Below are 17,882 nucleotides of genomic sequence, written 5' to 3' on the forward strand. Positions count from 1 at the left end.
TTGAGACAGGGTCTGACTCTGTTGCCCAGGCTGGAGTACAGTGGCACAATTACAGCTCACTGCAGCCTCAACTTCCTGGGCTCAAGTGATCCTCCTGCCTCAGCCTCCCAAGTAACTGGGACTACAGGCATGCACCACCATATTCGGCTTAATTTTTCTATTTTTTTATAGAGACGTGATCCCACTATGTTACCCAGCCTGGTCTTGACTTCCTGGCCTCAAGCAATCCTCCCACCTCAGCCTCTCAAAGTGCTGGGACTACAGGTGTGAGCCACCGCACCCAGGGAAAAGCACAATAACTTAAATGAAAGATTTCCTAGATGGGCTCAACAGCATATTGGAGATGGCAGAAGAAAAAAAAAAAGCAATGAATTTAAAGATAGATGAATAAAAGTTATCCACTACAAAGAATAAAGAGATTAAAGAAAACTTAATAAAGCCGCAGAAAATTACTTTTAGGACAGTATCAGGCAAACCTGTGTAACACACATGTAAGTGGGATCCCAGAAAAGAAGAGAGAAGGGAAGAAAAAATATCTCAAGAAGTGAAACTGTGACTGAAAACTTCACTGTGACTGAAAACTTCACACATTCAGTCAAAAATACTTACAGGTCCAACAGAGTCAACAGCTCAACAAATACCAAGAAAGACAAACACAAAGAAAACCACACCTAGGTACATCATAGTCAAACTTCTGAAAGTCAAAGATAAAAAGAGAACCTTGAAAGCAACAAGAGAAAAATAATACATTACAGAGTGACAATGATATATGAGCTGACTCAGAAACAATGGATGTCAAAAGACATTAAAATGATATATTCAAAATGCCAAAAGAAAAAATTCAGGCAAAATCAGTACACTTTCACGTAAGTAAAAAGAGAGAATAAACTGCTACCAGACCTGCACTATAAAAAAACCTAAAGGAAGTCCTTCAAACTTCTGGGAAAGAACAGCACATGGTAGGTCAAATATAAGGCAAATATGTCAGTAAGTAAATAAACTGTATATTATAACACAACCCGGGGGCTAAGCAGGGGGCTAAAGAGTACTAGTGCATTTCAAACAAGATTGGCACTGGTATTGAAAATAGTTGAGACTGGGTAATAGTACATAGGGGTTTATTATATAAAAGTAGAAACATTATAAAGAAAATTATGTGCCTATTAGAGTACACACTTAACATTAAAAAATATGTCTCATATGCCAGAGGATTCTGTCTTATCTAAATTTAACATTTAAATGTAACATGCAGGAAACCTGCCATGGGACAATCAAAAGGGTCACTACATAATTGGAGAAGAAAAATAGCCTTTTTGAGGTAAAGAAAAAACAGTTTATACAGGTATCAAAAATGAACATTTGATAGATTTCAAGATAGCTCCTAAAATATGTACAGTCTAGAGCTACAGAAAAAAGCCCAAACCACTCCTTTTCTGAAAGCCAGTGCCTAATATGCCATCTTCTAAACAGTTTCTAAGTCTTACCTAATTCCCATTCCATTACCAAGGTTCACCAAATGGGAAAGGGTTATTTTTTATTTATTCTTTTTTTTTTTTTTTTTTTGAGACAGGGTCTCGCTCTGTCACCCAGGCTGGAGTGCAGTGGCACATGCGATCATAGCTCACTGGGCTCCGGTGATCCTCTGACCTCAGCCTCTCAGGTAGCTAGCATTACAGGTGCACGCACCACGCCTGATTAACTTTAGTTTTTTCTAGAGACAGGGTTTCACTATGTTGCCCAAGCTGGTCTCAAACCCCTGGGCTCAAGAGATTCTCCCACTTCGGCCTCCCAAAGTGCTGGAATTACAGGCATTAGCCACTGTGCGTGGCCTATTTTTTAGATAAGAGAACAGAACACAGGACATAGCCCACACATATACCTTTTTACTTCTACAAAGGTTCTCAGTGCCACTCCTGGGGCCCCTAAACAACCATCTAGATTTCTCTTTACCTCGTTCCATACCACTAATACCCTCTCCACTCAATCATCCTACAGATATCCGCTTCAGCTAAAATCAAAACAGGAAGATTACTACCATAAAAAGTCTTTAGCAATCAGTGGGTTAAGAAAGAGGATATCTGAGAGGAATAGAAGCTTAATTTTTTGAGTGGATATGTTATAAAATAATCTCTACATTTCATCTGTCCTGTATTTCATACAAACTAGTAATTTTCAACTTTGAGATAAATATAAAACCTATACCAAATGTGGACCCTCCAATACAGCCTAGGTTAATTTGAATAGTCACTTTATCAGGCTTATGTGATCTATTTTGGTATTTCCCTCTGATTAGAAATAGCTGATGCTGAACAAAAAAACCCCAAAAACAGAGAAACCTTATTTTTCTTAATGGTTAGGCTGAAATCCTACAAGGTTGTAGGGTTGTTCTGCTTCCTGGAGGTTTTGTGAGGCAAAGGGTGTTGTTGCTTGTTATAGTCAAATACAGGCTCTTTTGATAACAAAGTGATGGTTAAAACAGGCTTCAACATGGAGCTTCTTACCAATAATCATTGCAGTGAATAGGTCTCTATATAAGAAATTAAACAGGAAAGGTTCATACCAGGCCTCAACTCCCACAACTGCAGTCACTATGTAGACAAAAGAAATAGTCTGGAAGGAAAATGCAGACAAAAGCATACAGAAGCATTAACGCTAGAAAGATCAGGAGTCACCATGCTTTATGCAGCATTAAGTCAAGTCAAACAGTTTTAGTAAAGGCAAGAAGTATGCTTATATTTGGTATGTGGCAAGTCTTCTTACCTTTAAAAATACAATCCTTTGGCCGGGCGTGGGGGCTCATGCCTGTAATCCCAGCGCTCTGGGAGGCCAAGGCGGGCAGATCACCTGAGGTGTCAGGAGTTCTAGACCAGCCTGACCAACATGGAGAAACCCCATCTCTACTGAAAATACAAAATTAGCCAGGCGTGGTGGCGCATGCCTGTAATCCCAGCTACTCGGGAGGCTGAGGCGGAAGAATTGCCTGAACCCAGGAGGCAGAGGTTGCAGTGAGCCGAGATCACGCCATTGCACTCCAGCCTGGGCAACAATAGCAAAATTCCGTCTCAAAAAAAAAAAAAAAGATACAATCTGTTAGCCAACAATGCTATAAAATAACTAACTTCTAGACAATGCAAGCAACTGGCCATCATTTGGAGCACTTTAACAGCAACTCATAAATTGGTTAAGTTGTAAGATGATCCAAATTTACCCACCCAACCACTTCCTTCAAGAAACACTCCAACTTCTGATTTCTTTACTGGAGACTTAGGTGCAAATGGGCAAAATGGCAACACAAAAAGCTGGGATTCAAAGGCAGGGAGAGTTAACAGCAAGGCCATTAAAGTAAGAAAAAAGAAATCTCTCTACACACTGAAAAGGTGGCAATGAACACAAAAAGCCAACCATTCAATTATATGTGCATATCGTTCTTTCCAAAATCAAGAGTTCAAATGAACATGCAATAACATTAAGAAATGGTTAAATTTTTGGTGTAATACTGGCATTGTGATTGTTTTTTTAAAGGAAGCTTTTATCATTTAGAGATATATAGCAAAGTATTTATCATATAATATCAGAAATTTCCTTTAAAATAATTGAGAAGGGTCGAGCACGGTGGCTCATGCCTGTAATCCTAACACTTTGGGAGGCCAAGGCAGGAAGATCACTTGAGGTCAGGAGTTAGAGACCAGCCTGGCCAACATAGTGAAACCCTGTCTCTACTAAAAATATAAAAATTAGCCAGGCGTGATAGTGGGTGCCTGTGATCTCAGCTACCGGGAGGCTGAGGCAGAGAATCACTTGAACCCAGGAGGCAGAGGCTGCAGTGGGCCGAGATTGCGCCACTGCACTCCAGCCTGGGTGACAGAGTAACCTCCACCTCAAGAACCAAAACAAAACAAAAATAAATAAAATAATTGAGGAAGGGCTCAGGGATGTTATACATGAAACGAGGCTGACCACGTGTGCTAACTGCTGAAGCTAAGCAATGGGTACATTAGGGTCTATTCTCTCTACTTTTTCTTAACTATTCTCTCTACTTTACTATTCACTATTCTATTTTTGAAATTTTCCATAAATAAAAATAAAAAATTTTTAAGTACATATCAATTCTAATCAAAAAAGCCTAAGAGCAATAAATATGCAATGACAAAAGCTTTCCAAAAGTATCATGGTAATATTGAAAATTTAAGGTAGAACACATACTTACCACCTGGCTAATGTCATATCCCCATGGCAGGAAAAGAATCCCTGTGTTATACTTTTCCCAGTGGGACAGGATGAAGGAAAACAAAACTACCCATAGCAGGAGATAAAGAACAAAAACACTGACACCAGTTGATCCTCTTCCAAAGATGGAATAAACAGTTACAACAAAGTAAACACATGACCAACTATCCAGGCCATGATCAAAAAGCTCCCCTAAGGGAGTGCTAGAATTGGTTCTGCGAGCTTGCTTTCCATCCACACCATCTGCAGCAAAAACAAACCACAGGAAAAGTTCAACATATGCACCAGGATGGAGAAAGTCTTCTTTAATAAACTGGAGGAAAAAACAAAACAAATCAGCTTATCACAGGAATGTTAAGTATAGCTATCAGCCAGTACTATAAAAATCTAATTATTTAATTCTACACTTCAAAGAGTTCAGGGCCAGGCACAGTGTCTCACACCTGTAATCCCCACACTTTGGGAGGCCAAGGCAGGAGGATCACTTGAGCCCACAAGTTTGAGACCAGCCTGGGCAACATAGCGAAACTCTGTCTTTACAAAAAATTTAAAAATTAGCCAGGCATGGTGGTGCGCAGCTGTAGTTCCTGCTACTCAGGAGGCTGAGGTGGGAAGATTGTTTGAGCCCAGGAGTTTGAACCTGCAGTGAGCTATGATCATGCCACTGCATTCCAGTCTGGGCAACAGAGCGAGATCCTGCCTCTAAAAAAAATTTTAAACAAAAAACAAAGATTTCAGAAATAAAATATATAATTTTTCAAAGTTTAATCTAAAAATCAAAATGTCATATTACACTGAATGGTGTCAATTTTAGATCTGAGAAAGTCGCATTTTAGTTGGAGTCTGAATACCTCCAAATCTATGGAACAATTGGGTTGTTTTACTAGCTACAAATTCTCAAGCTTCCAGCGAACATGCCATAGTAATTCATCACAACTTATCTCACCCCTCCTTGCTCTAGGACCCAAAAGTACTTCAGTCACAACATCTATTCTATCCTGTTTGAAATCATAATCACTTCTTTATAGATCTACTGCCTCCATAATTTTAAATGCTTTCAGAAAATGCACACAGTGGATATTCAGCAAATATTAAGAATTGAATTTACTGAAACCAATGCACTATTCTTGGTGCTATAAGGATTGGAAGAATCTTAGAATAAACTGTGCCCTCAGAGAATTTACAATTGAGATAGGAACAGGCCAGGTGGGGTGGCTCACGCCTATGATCCCAGCACTTTTGGAGGCCAAGGCAGGAGGATCCCCTGAGGTTAGGAGTCCAAGATCAGCCTGGCCAACATGGCCAAACCCTGTCTCTACTAAAAATACAAAAACTTAGCCGGGGATGGTGCGCACCTGTAATCCCAGCTACTCGGGAGGCTGAGGCAGGAGAATCGCTTGAACCCAGGAGGCGGAGGTTGCAGTGAGCTGAGATCACACCATTGCACTCCAGCCTGGGCAACAAGAGCGAAACTCTGTCTCAAAAATAAAAAAGAGAAAGGAACAAAACATGATAATAAAGGTATGGTATATCACAAACCATAAAAGAGTACAGATAAGGGAAAGGTTCTCTTTAGGCTAAGATAATCTAGAATGGCTTTTCAGGCAGGTGAAATCTGAGTAGAGGACATAAAGAATGGGTTGGATTTCAGCCGATAAGAGATAAAGAAGTATGTCATTTCAAGAGGAGGGAATGCTATCAGCAAAACACACCAGGGTGGAAAAGCACAATGCATGTTCAGAAAATGCCAAGAACCTTAGTTTGACTAGAGACTAGCATGTGAAGAGTGAAGTATATAAAAAGGTCAAAAAGGAGGTTTGAGCCAGTTTAAAAGTTGTAGGGAATATGGGCAGTTACTAAAGGTATCTGAATAGAGAAATGACAAGAATGAAAGCAATGCTTCAGGAAGAGGCACTTGACGGTGTGAATGACAGGCTGGAGAGAGGGACACTAATTAGTAGGCCTAACTGAGATGAAATGCAGTAGGAATGAGAAGCTGGTGGTAGGTGAGATCGAGGAAATAAAAATGATAAAATGCAGCAAAAGATGAGGCATAAGGCCTAAGGACAAGAAGAGAATCTCCAGTTTCTATTCTGGGTAACGAAGATAGTGGTAGTGTTAATAGAAAAAAGGAAGTCAGAATAAGCAGCAAGACTGACAGACAAGATGCAGAGTACAATTTTAGATACTGAAATTGAAATGTTAGTGAGATATCCACATGGTAATGTCAAGGAACTCAATCCAAGGGTACTTATTAGGAACTCAGAACACAGATGAGGGCTAGATATAAACATGAGACTCTTAACTAAGACTGTAGAGTGAGAATCACCATTACCAAGGGAATGAGGAGAAAGCCAGAGTTTAGGATAAAGCACAGTGGAACACCTTCATTTTACAGGCAGAAACAGAAGAGCCTGTTAGAGACAGCCTGTCTCACTGAATTGTACAATTTTTCCCCCAAAAGAAACAGTTTTGTTAACTAAGTGCATTAGAATTAGACTAATTGAAAAAATTCAGATTAAGGAATTAAAAACTCCTATAATTACTGTTAATCCTGCTCACCAAAGTATATTCCCCAGTGCCTAGATCAGTCTGTGGCATAATATATTGTTGAAGACTATATGAAAAGATGAATCCCAAACTCCCTATCCAAATACTACAGATTTCTGTTATACAGAGTTGGGAAAGTTTTTGCCCTGAAGTAGCTAAAATATTCCCAGAAAGTCTTTTCTCATTATTTACTGGCTTAACAATTTCCCATTTTCAATGTAACTCCTATGCAGTTACTACAATACTGAATTCATAAACTATGTATTAATTAGGTTTTATACATTTTCTCACTACACCCATTCCATCTCCACAAGTCTGAGGTCCAGATATGCTTTAGAATTTTTTTTTCTTAAAAAGGTAATTCAGGGCATATATCATATATTATCAGAGACTCCCCAGTAGGACATAGAGCAGCATCCTGTGATCAAACATCTTAGTATTTCTGCAGCAAAATGTCATGAATAGTCACACTAGGTAGAATAAAGATTATAAACTGCTTCATGTTCGTTCAAGACTGGTTTGCAACAAATAGTTCATGTCAGGCCAGAGTTTTTGCCAGAAAACTGTGGGCCTAGAACAAGTAGATGGTACATCAAAAGGATCTTACGTGTGTTGTCAAAAGTCAGAGCTCACGGCCACTCTCAACTTTTCCCTATTCCTCTCAGCAGTCCTTGGCAACCAAATCCTTCAGCAGCACTTAAAGACCTGCTCATCTTTAATAACAAATGCGCAAAAACCTCTGCCTAAATATGTAGCTTTTAACTAGGCTTTCCCCTAATTCTTCTAGACGTCACTGATTTCTTCCTTCTCCAAACTCTTGCAGCTCTGGTCAGCATGACATCTACCATATCAGCATTTAATCGTGTAGCAGGTTATGCTGGTTTTATGAGAACAAGTCATTTTATCTGAAGAGATCTAAGCAACTTCAAGTCAGGGTCTGCTATTTTACATGTATTTAAAAACTATGTACTGAGTGTCTACGATACTGGGGATACAGTAGTTAACAACGCAGTACTCACTTTCACACAACTTAACGTTTTAGTTAGAAAAGGGAGATAACAAACAAGCAGGCAAGTAAATAGATAACATGTTACATGGTTTTAAGTGCTATGGAGAAAAATAAAGCAGGGAAGGAGAGAAGAATGCAGGACAAGCCATGCGGATAATCCTAATGAAAAGCATTCTTGGCAGGACAGACAGTATGGTCTAGCACAGTAGGCCTCCCGCCCACTCCCTGACCATTCCCTCTACCAAAACAGAATTGATCACTTCCTTATTTGTTCTCCCACTGTGTTCTATCATACTATTTTTTAATTATTACATATGACACTATTGCTTCCCAAACTTAAGCAAAAATGACATCTTATTCCAGAGGTTGGTAAATATCTTTTAAAGCCTGCATGATAAATATTTTAGGCTTTGCAGGCCATACAGTCTTTGTTGCAACTATTCAACTGTGTCTTTATCGCAGGAAAGCAGCCATAGACAATATATAAAGGAATGAGCATACATGTGTGCCAGTAAAACTTTACTAACAAAAATAGGCTACACACCAAATTTGGCCCACAAGTAGTAGTTTACCAACTCTTATCTTATTCTGTGAATCCCTCGCAATGAATGACAAAATTTTTTGTAGAGAAACTCAAAAACGTATTTATCAATTTGAACAGGATACTAATAAACTCTAGTTAAAATGAATTAAGCACAGGAGAAAATGTTATTTTAATACATGGCTATCCTTGCTGATTCACCAGTCACTGACTATAGTTAAGTATTTACCAATTCCTTACCTAGAGTGTAGGCTACGAAGTTGAGGATGCCCACTACAATCCAAACCCAGTCAGGCACGTGCTTGTGACCTGGTGCTGAAAAGGAAAGCAACTAAGATTTTAATACAGTTTAAGTACAGTAGTTCTTACCATAGCATATACTGACAGTGAGAAGTGTTGCTATTTGTTCATTAGAAGTTAAAGTACTTTACAATATATTTTGAATCCCGAATTAGGTAAATAATATCAGGAAACTGATAAAACCAAAAAAGCAACTTCCCAGCCCCTCACAAACAGTAAGCAGTTATTTTGAGCTTTTATCGTAACTCAAGACTGAGTGTTCACCCTTACTTGAAAATAAATAATTTTCATGTGCCTACAATGAAAAATAATATATTTTTGGAATTTAAAAACCAATTTCATTTAATCTAATTCTTGTTGTTTATGACTGTATTACAAACTTGTATTGAGCCTTCACCTTATCTTTTCCTATACTATTAATTAGCTAAACAAAAGACCTTTTAATTTGGGTATAGATAGATCACCTCAACTGAATGATTTGGGCATCAGAATCATTCTGAAATATCTAGAGCTCACTTTTTCCCCTAAGACAAAACAACTGAGAATCAGAAAGTCTGGGTTCTAGTCCTGGCTTTGTAATCAACCAGCAGTGTAACCTTGAATGTATCATTTAATCTCTCCCATCTTGTATTTTCCAAATATTTTGGGAACAGATGGTTTATCTGGTCCTTGAACTTATATGATTTGGGGAGATATATGTAACATTTACATATGTTTGATGCTCTTAATAACTAAGTAAATAATCTTATTTAGAGTTGTCAAAGAAAATAGTATTTCTAGTTACAAAGACACATTCTTTAGGGTGTCCTGAGGATTAAAATACAAAAAATAAAAATAAAAATAAAAAAATTTTTAAAAGCCCACAATACCCAAACAATGCTTAACAAAATTTAATCTTACTCTTTATTCATGTGTATTTTATGATCTTCTCATGCTTCAGAGTTGGCATTTCCAACTTCAATTAACATTTTATTACATGTACAGAAGCTATGGCTAAAAGTTTCAGTAAAGTTCAGCATATGTATACTTTTAATATTCAGAATTTCTATAGTATCAAAAGTCTTGGCCAGGCGCAGTGGCTCACATCTGTAATCCCAGCACTTTGGGAGGCCAAGGCGGGTGGATCATTTGAGGTCAGGAGTTCAAGACCCGCCTGGCCAACATGGTGAAATCCCGCTCTACTACAAATACAAAAATTAGCTGGGCATGGTAGTGCATGCCTGTAGTCCCAGCTACTCAGGACGCTGAGGCAGCAGAATCGCTTGCACCTGGGAGGCAGAGGTTTCAGTGAGCCAACATGGCGTCATTGTATCCAGCCTGGGCGACAGAGTGAGACTCCGTCTCAAAAAAAAAAAAAAAGTCTTAAGTGTTTGAAACTCCAAATTTTTCTACTAAAACAATGTTGTCAGTGGTACTCAGTTTCTCCAGGTCAGTCCAGAAAAGTCTGCTGAACTCATACACAGATGAATTATAACACTAACACTCCTGACTACATCATTTCTAAGTATTACTGTTGGAAAATTCTCTTACAATGCAAAAAATGCCCATCTATCTCCAACTTTCTATTCCTCTCAATGCAATCAACTGACTGAACAATAAAAACAAAACTTGTCTCCAACTATTCCCTCCTCATCCCAATTCTTTGGCCTGGGGCAGAAGCTGGGTGTGAAACAGAGTGAAGATAAAACGGGTGAGAGAGACGATGTTGGAGCAGAGGGCAGAAGCAGGCTGACCACTGGCTCCAAAAGTGCCTCCTTCCTCTCTTCCTCAATAAGGGTCCAGACTTAGCAATAAATACTTAAGGTCTAAGTATCATTTTCAGAGGAAACTAGGAGTCATTCAAGTCAAGTAGGGATGCAGGGAAGAAGGAAAGACAATCACATTTCCTTCAGAAGAAAGGGGATTTTTCTTTCATGACTAGAAAAGGAGAAGGGATATTCCTAGAGCTGACAGGTAAACTGAACCCTGTTTGTATTCATTTTTAGGCAAAGTTTTGAGTCTTAATTTTCCACCTTCATGTAAACCCAATTATTCTTTATCTGCCAAAACCTCACTGCTTTTTTTTAGACAACATATCTAATTCAATAGGCAAGGTGATGCCATTATACTATTCAAAATTTTTTGGAAATATGAACATTTTAACAAAACCAGAAAATAAGCAACCACATTTCATTTTTCTCTACTCAGACATTTTAAATTTTATAATAAAGTAATATTCTTACCTGAGGCATAAAAGTCAGGATCAAAGTATGCCATTAGCAGAAAATTGAATACAACCAGCAGAAAGCCAGAAAAAGTTATCAGATTGGGTGCCAGCCAAGTAGGAAATACCTATTTTTGCAAAATAATTATAAAATAATTAAAATAGAGGAATCTCTGTCCAATATATACTACAACATGCAAACTGAAGTCATAATAAAAGCTATAAATTTGAAAGATCATATGGAGAAGTTATAGACATTAACACGTAAACGATAATCTCCATTAGCATTCTTTCTTCCATCCTCTATTTTTTAACTAACTCTGTAATCAGCAAACTTCTATAATCATAACATTGTCTATTTTAGAAAAATTTTAAAAGGGATTTTACAAAAATGACAAATCCCAGGGTATAAACTTCAACAGTAAGATAAATCAAAAGGTATGTGATTTGGGGTATTGTGATTGGGGCAGGGTAGTTTCTCTAGATATCTTATGAAACTGAGAGTTGCATTTATAATACTCCATAAAACAGGTGAAAATCTTTAAAACTTACTAAAACAAAAGTACATGCATATTAATTATCTTACCTTTACTATAGTGTTCCAAAATGGATGCATGACATACAGAGAAAGTGGATTGGTATCCACAGCACTGTACTGTTAAGAAATGAAAGAAAATATTCAGAGTAAATCCTTGCCTACTAGTAAACAGAATAACATTTCTCAAATGAAAATAATAGTAAAGCCAGGCGCAGTGGTGCATGCATACAGCCCAGCTACTCAAAAGGCTGAGGCCTGAGGATCACTTGAGCTCAGGAATTTGAGACCAGCCTGGGCAACATAGTGAGATCCCATCTCCAAAAAAAAAAAAGGGGGGAGAAAGAAAGTAATAGTACAAAAATAATACAGGCTAGGCATGGTGGCTCACACCTATAATCCTAGCACTTTGAGAAGGTCAAGGCAGGCAGATCACTTGAGGTCAGGAGTTCAAGATAAGCCTGGCCAATGTGGTGAAACCCCGTCTCCACTAAAAATACAAAAATTTGCTGGGCCATGGTGGCACATGCCTATAATCCCAGCTACTCGGGAGGCTGAGGCAAAGGTTGCAGTGAGCCAAGGCTGTGCCACTGCACTCCAGCCTGGGCGACAAAGCAAGATCGAGTCTCAAAAATAATAATAATACAAAAATAACCTGGAGAATACATCTATTTTTATGATGTCCTAATCTGAGTAGCAAAACTGGAATAGCAACATAAATGAGGCAAAGACTATCAAGCAGTCAGATATTATCACAGGGGAAGTCTAAAGATCAACCCCAAATCACAGAGTTAATCATACAGTGGTTGTTTCATTGGCACATACTCAACAAGAGTCCAAATCGCCAGGATAATCACTGACTCATCCTTCACTCTCAATCAGCTTTTACATTATGGTGTTTCAGCAGAGAAATTTATATTGCTTACATGTCCTCACTTATTATGCAGGATCAGTAAAATGCACACTGCATGCATTCACACACTAACCACACACCTTCTCAACCTCCTTCATCCCTCTCAACTTAGAGGAATCTGTGTTTCCTTTTGATACCATTACGATACACTTACTAGCTGTGAGACCTTGGGCAAGTTACTTAATCTCTCTGCCTTAGTTTCTTCACCTGTAAAATGAAGATGATAGTCCTTACCTCAAGGGATTGTCATAAGGATTAGATATGTGAAATGCTTAGAACTGACCTACAGTAAGTACTATGCAAGTATTAGCTATTATAATTACATATGTTTTAAGTACCAAAGGAATGACAGATCCCTGTATAGCAGGATACTGAATTGCATAAACATGCAAAGGAAGACAAAATAGGTTAGGGTCATATGGTAAGGGAGCTTATTCTCCAGTTACTGAGCTATTTAATAAGAATGTAAAGGAAATTTTAAAAGACTTACATAAACATGTAAAACTTTAAGGGTCATGTTGATAACTTATTCACTCCACACACACACACTGCTAGGTATGGGGAAGAAGGGATACAAAACTGGTAATAGACAAGTCTTGAACTAGGTAATATTAGCCTAGTTCAAACCCTCCTTGAGGGTTCACAGTATTACCTGGGCAAATATTACTTAATTCATCCATCTGAAATTTACATATTATACTAGTCACACGCTTGAAAAAGTTTTGCTTTTTTTTTTTTCTTTTTTTTGAGACGGAGTTGCTCTGTCACCCAGGCGGGAGTGCAGTGGCGCGATCTCAGCTCACTGCAACCTCCACCTCCTGAGTTCAACCAATTCTCCTGCCTCAGCCTCCCGAGTAGCTGGGATTACAGGCGCGCACCACCTGGCTAGTTTTTGTATTTTTAGTAGAGACGGGGTTTCACCATGTTGGCCAGGCTGGTCTTGAACTCCTGATCTCAGGTGATCCACCTGCCTCAGCCTCCGAAAGTGCTGGGATTACGGGCATGAGCCACCGGGCCCGGCCACCTTTGCTTATATTTTCTATGTATGTTCAGTATGTATACAAAATAAGTAGTAATCATTTGAGTATCTGATTTTTAAAAATCATAATTAAAGATCAAAATTTCTTTCTGAATAAGTTTTATGAATATGCAAGAAATACATCAGTGTTTCAAGACTTAAAAGTGTGATGGAACAAAGAAGTAAATAAATAGAAAATGTTTAAAATACATTTGACTCTTTTAGCAGAGTCAGCCAGTAAGCCAAATGTTTATTCAACAGACTCCGTGACTGAGGTTCTTCCATTTCTCCAACCCACCCTGACTAAAATAAAATAAATTGGACAAACGATCTGACACAGTACTAAGAAATGATGATGGGCTGGCCAGGCGTGTGGCTCACGCCTATAATTCCAGCACTTTGGGAAGCTGAGATAGGCGGATCATTTGAGGTCATGAGTTCGAGACCAGCCTGGCTGACACGGTGAAACTCCGTCTCTACTAAAAATAGAAAAACAAATTAGTCGGGTGTGGTGGCACACGCCTGTAATCTCAGCTACTTGGGAGGCTGAGGCAGGAGAATCGCTTGAACCCGGGGGGGCAGAGGCTGCAGTGAGCCAAGATTGCGCCTCTGCACTCCAGCCTAGACTACAGAGCGAGATTCCCTCTCAAAAAAAAAAAAAAAAAAAAGAAAGAAATGAGGATGGACAACGTGGTTTGCTTCTAATGGCCAGAGGTAGAAACTCTAAAGCTGCATCCAGCCTCTCAGCAGGAGCCCACTTATATTAGTACAGCAGTCGCCTACTTACCCAAGGTTTCAATTTAACCATAGCCAACCAGAGTCGGAAAATAGGTAAGTACAGTACATACAGACGTTTTGAGAGAGACCAAATTCACATAACTTTTATTACAGTACATTGTTATAGTTGTCCTATTCTTAGTTGTTGTTGTTAATCACTCACTGTGCCTAAACTTTATCACAGGTGTGTATGTATAGGAAAAAATAGTATATATAGTTGCCCCTCGGTATCTGTGAGGAATTGGCCCCAGGACTCTCTGTGGATGTTCAACTCCCTTATATAAAATGGCACAGTATTTGTCTATAACCTACACACATCCTCCCATATACTTTTTGAGACGGAGTCTCACTCTGTCTCCCAGGCTGGAGTGCAGTGGCGCGATCTTGGCTCACTGCAAGCTCCGCCTCCCAGATTCATGCCATTCTCCTGCCTCAGCCTCCTGAGTAGCTGGGACTACAGGCGCCCACCACCACGCCTGGCTAATTTTTTGTATTTTTAGTAGAGACGGAGTTTCACTGTGTTAGACAGGATGGTCTTGATCTCCTGACCTCATGATCCACCCACCTCGGCCTCCCAAAGTGCTGGGATTACAGGCGTGAGCCACCGCGCCCGGCCATATACTTTAAATCATCTCACGTTACTTATGATATCTAATACAATGTAAATGCTATGTAAATAACTGTTATATTGCATTGTCTTTTTATTTGTATCTTTTGTTGTATTGTTATTATTATTATTATTTTAATATTTTCAATCCACAGTTGGTTGAATCTATGGATGTGAAACCTGTAGATATAGAGAACCTACTGTACAGGGTTCCATACTATCCTTGGTTTGGGGCATCCATTGGGGGTCTTGGACTGTATCTCCCATGGGTAAGCAGAGGGCAATTTTACTAGTGTTCTTACTAAACATGTACTAAACTTACAACTTTCACTTGTAGGATGGTCTACAGTTTTGTTGTTGTTGCTGTTTTTTGTTTTTTTGAGACGGAGTCTCACACTGTTGTCCGGGCTAGAGTACAATGGTGTGATCTTGGCTCACTGCAACCTCCGCCTCCCGGGTTCAAGTGATTCTCCTGCCTCAGCCTTCTAACTGGGATTACAGGTGTGCGCCCCCACGCCCGGCTAATTTTTTGTATTTTTAGTAGAGACAGGGTTTCAGCATGTTGGCCAGGCTGGTCTCGAATTCCTGACCTCATGATCCACCCATCTCGGCCTCCCAAAGCGCTGGGATTACAGGCGTGAGCCACCGTGCCGGCCAGGATGGTCTACAGTTTACAAAGCCTTTCCGTAATAGATATCACTCCATCGGAGCCTGTGCAGAATGAAAGAGTTCTGAACTGACAGGACTGCCTGAATTTAAGTCTTCAGACCTGAGGACCAGGAACCAATATGAACCCCCACAGGCTGCCAATGACAAGGTAGGAGGGCCCTACACTCCTCTACTTCACAAAAGTCTGCACCCAGAACCACGAAATATAGCCAGCAGGGCAAATAAAATGAAAAATCACCCCTTTCAAGTCCACCATCCATCGTAAAGCACAGAAGTTGTAAGTTCAGATCAGAAGAAAACCGTTTAAGATATCACATGAATACCTCATATAGTGCACAAAGTAACTGTACAATGTTCTTAATTCAACTGTTTGCTCATTATCATTCAGCAGCTTTCCATAATTTAACTTTAACCTAAAAGAATGTCTTTAAGGAATGGTATTCTGACTTGAAAAGCTCCTCTTTTAAAATTCTGAAGCTTTAACATGAAATTTCGACTTCAGGAGATCAGAAGTATGACACAAGAAGGCCAGTTTACCTAATTGGATTTCAATTATTTGACATTCAATAACAGCTGATGAGTTCAAACAGGAAGAAAGATAATAGATTATAGAAGGCAGCAAAACTCTGTGCTCTCGCCTTACACACCTGAGTATTTTTCAAGGTCACATACCATTCACAATAAACAAAGAAACTCTAAACTGTCTTAAGAACCCACAAGAAGAAGAATGACTTAAACCTTCCACGTTCATGAAAAAAATAAAATGCAAACTTTTAAAGGTGCGAGACTAGATTTGGGTTTGTTAATGTCTGTTAAAGGTATTATTTTCCACTGGAGTGACATTTTGGCAAACACCAGGAAACCTGAACCAGGTAGATAATCCAGTTAAGACCTGGCATGACTTGCTTGGCTCTACAGTCTATCAGGCTAGGGTAAGCTAGAGCCCTCAAAACTGCTTGAGGACCACAGCCTGGGTTTGATAGACTCGTTCCATGAAAAACCTCAGAGCTCAGAGATGCCTAACCTTATACACCATTGTATATCTGACCCTCATTTAGGAGAAGACATAAAACAGTCCTCTGGCCTCATTTTAAAGGCCTCAGATCACCAAAAAACCAAAACAAACAAAAAAACTCACCAACTCATTACTTCCAGAAGCAACCCAATTCAAAGTTAAAACAATTTTTCTATACACTAACAAAATCCTCCCCTGCCCTATATCATCTATCCTGTGTTTTCATTTTGCTCTACAAAGTTAAGCAGTCTAATTTTTCTTTTTTTGAGACAGAGTCTCACTCTGTCACCCAGGCTGGAGTGCAGTGGTGTGATCTCAGCTCACTGCAGCCTCTGCCTCCCGGGTTCAAACGATTCTCCTGCTTCAGCCTCTTGAGTAGTTGGGATTACAGGCACCCGCCACCACACCTGGCTAATTTTTGTATTTTTAGTAAAGTCGCGGTTTCACCATGTTGGTCAGGCTGGTCTTGAACTCCTGACCTCAGGTGATCTGCCAACCTCAGCCTCCCAAAGTTCTAGGATTACAGGCAAGAACCACTACACCAGGCCTAATTTTTCTTCTAAACTACAGTCTTTCAAATATTTGAAGACAGCTCTCCCCGTCACACCTAAATCTTTTCATCATCTGTTCCTATACTCCTTTTCGCCATGGTTTCAGTCTCCTTCATCATCTAGGTCTAGTTTAATACACCAGGGGTTGGACAGTTTTTCTGTAAAGGTCTAGATAGTAAATATTTGAGGCTTTGTGGGCCATATGGTCTTTGTAACAAATACGTAACGCTTGAAACAGGAAAGCAGTCACAGAAAATATGTAAGCAAACGGGCCTGGCTGTGTTCTAATAAAACTGTATTCACAAAAACAGGCAGACTGGGGGCTTCAGTTTGACAACCCCTGCTTCAGACAATCCAATTTGTTGTTAAATCAACACAAACATGTGGTCTAGGGCAAAAGGAGCATTTCAAGTGGTATATGAATAGGAAGCAGAACATGACTATAAGCCCCTCTTCCTTGATAACTTATGCTGCTCAAGATATTATTAATTCCCGGGACAACTAAATCATACTGCAGTCACCTGAGCCCCCTCAGGCCTTTCTCCCATGGACTGCAAAGCCATCTTTCTCCATGCTAATATGAGGTTGACTACTGGAATGCAGGTGTGACACTGCATCTAAAGTTTTAACATTTCATCTTGCTAGAGTCAACTCATTTCTGCCCTCTCCAGATTTCTTCTGATCCTGGCTTAGTTATCCAAGGAAATAGCTATTCCTCCCAAAACTTTCAGCATATAAATCTGGTCATGCTAATAATGCTTTCACTTAAGTCTCTGTAAAAATGCCAATCAAGGTAGACCTTCTAAATATTTCCCTCAAGACTGCTATTACAGACAGGGCATTGTGGCTCATGCTTGTAGTCCCAGTGCCTTGGGAGGCTGAGGTGGGGTGGGGGAATCACTTGAGCCCAGGAGTTTGAGACCAGCCTGGGCTATAAAAGGTTTTTTTTTGTTTTGTTTTTTGTCTT

The 17,882-nt window shown here is 39.4% G+C and overlaps 1 protein-coding gene across 1 annotated transcript in view; it reads right to left on the bottom strand.

The window, feature by feature from the left end:
• The window catches only part of SELENOI (selenoprotein I), a 43,260-nt gene that overhangs the window by 13,022 nt on the left and 12,356 nt on the right, over positions 1–17,882 (bottom strand). Inside the window, 5 exon segments of the mRNA NM_001133664.1 lie at positions 2,502–2,610; positions 4,208–4,470; positions 8,568–8,642; positions 10,850–10,958; positions 11,417–11,485. Of these exon segments, the coding sequence (NP_001127136.1) occupies positions 2,502–2,610; positions 4,208–4,470; positions 8,568–8,642; positions 10,850–10,958; positions 11,417–11,485 (625 nt within the window).

This window comes from Pongo abelii, chromosome 12 (assembly GCF_028885655.2).
Source record: "Pongo abelii isolate AG06213 chromosome 12, NHGRI_mPonAbe1-v2.0_pri, whole genome shotgun sequence".
Classification (NCBI taxonomy): Eukaryota; Metazoa; Chordata; class Mammalia; order Primates; family Hominidae; genus Pongo; species Pongo abelii.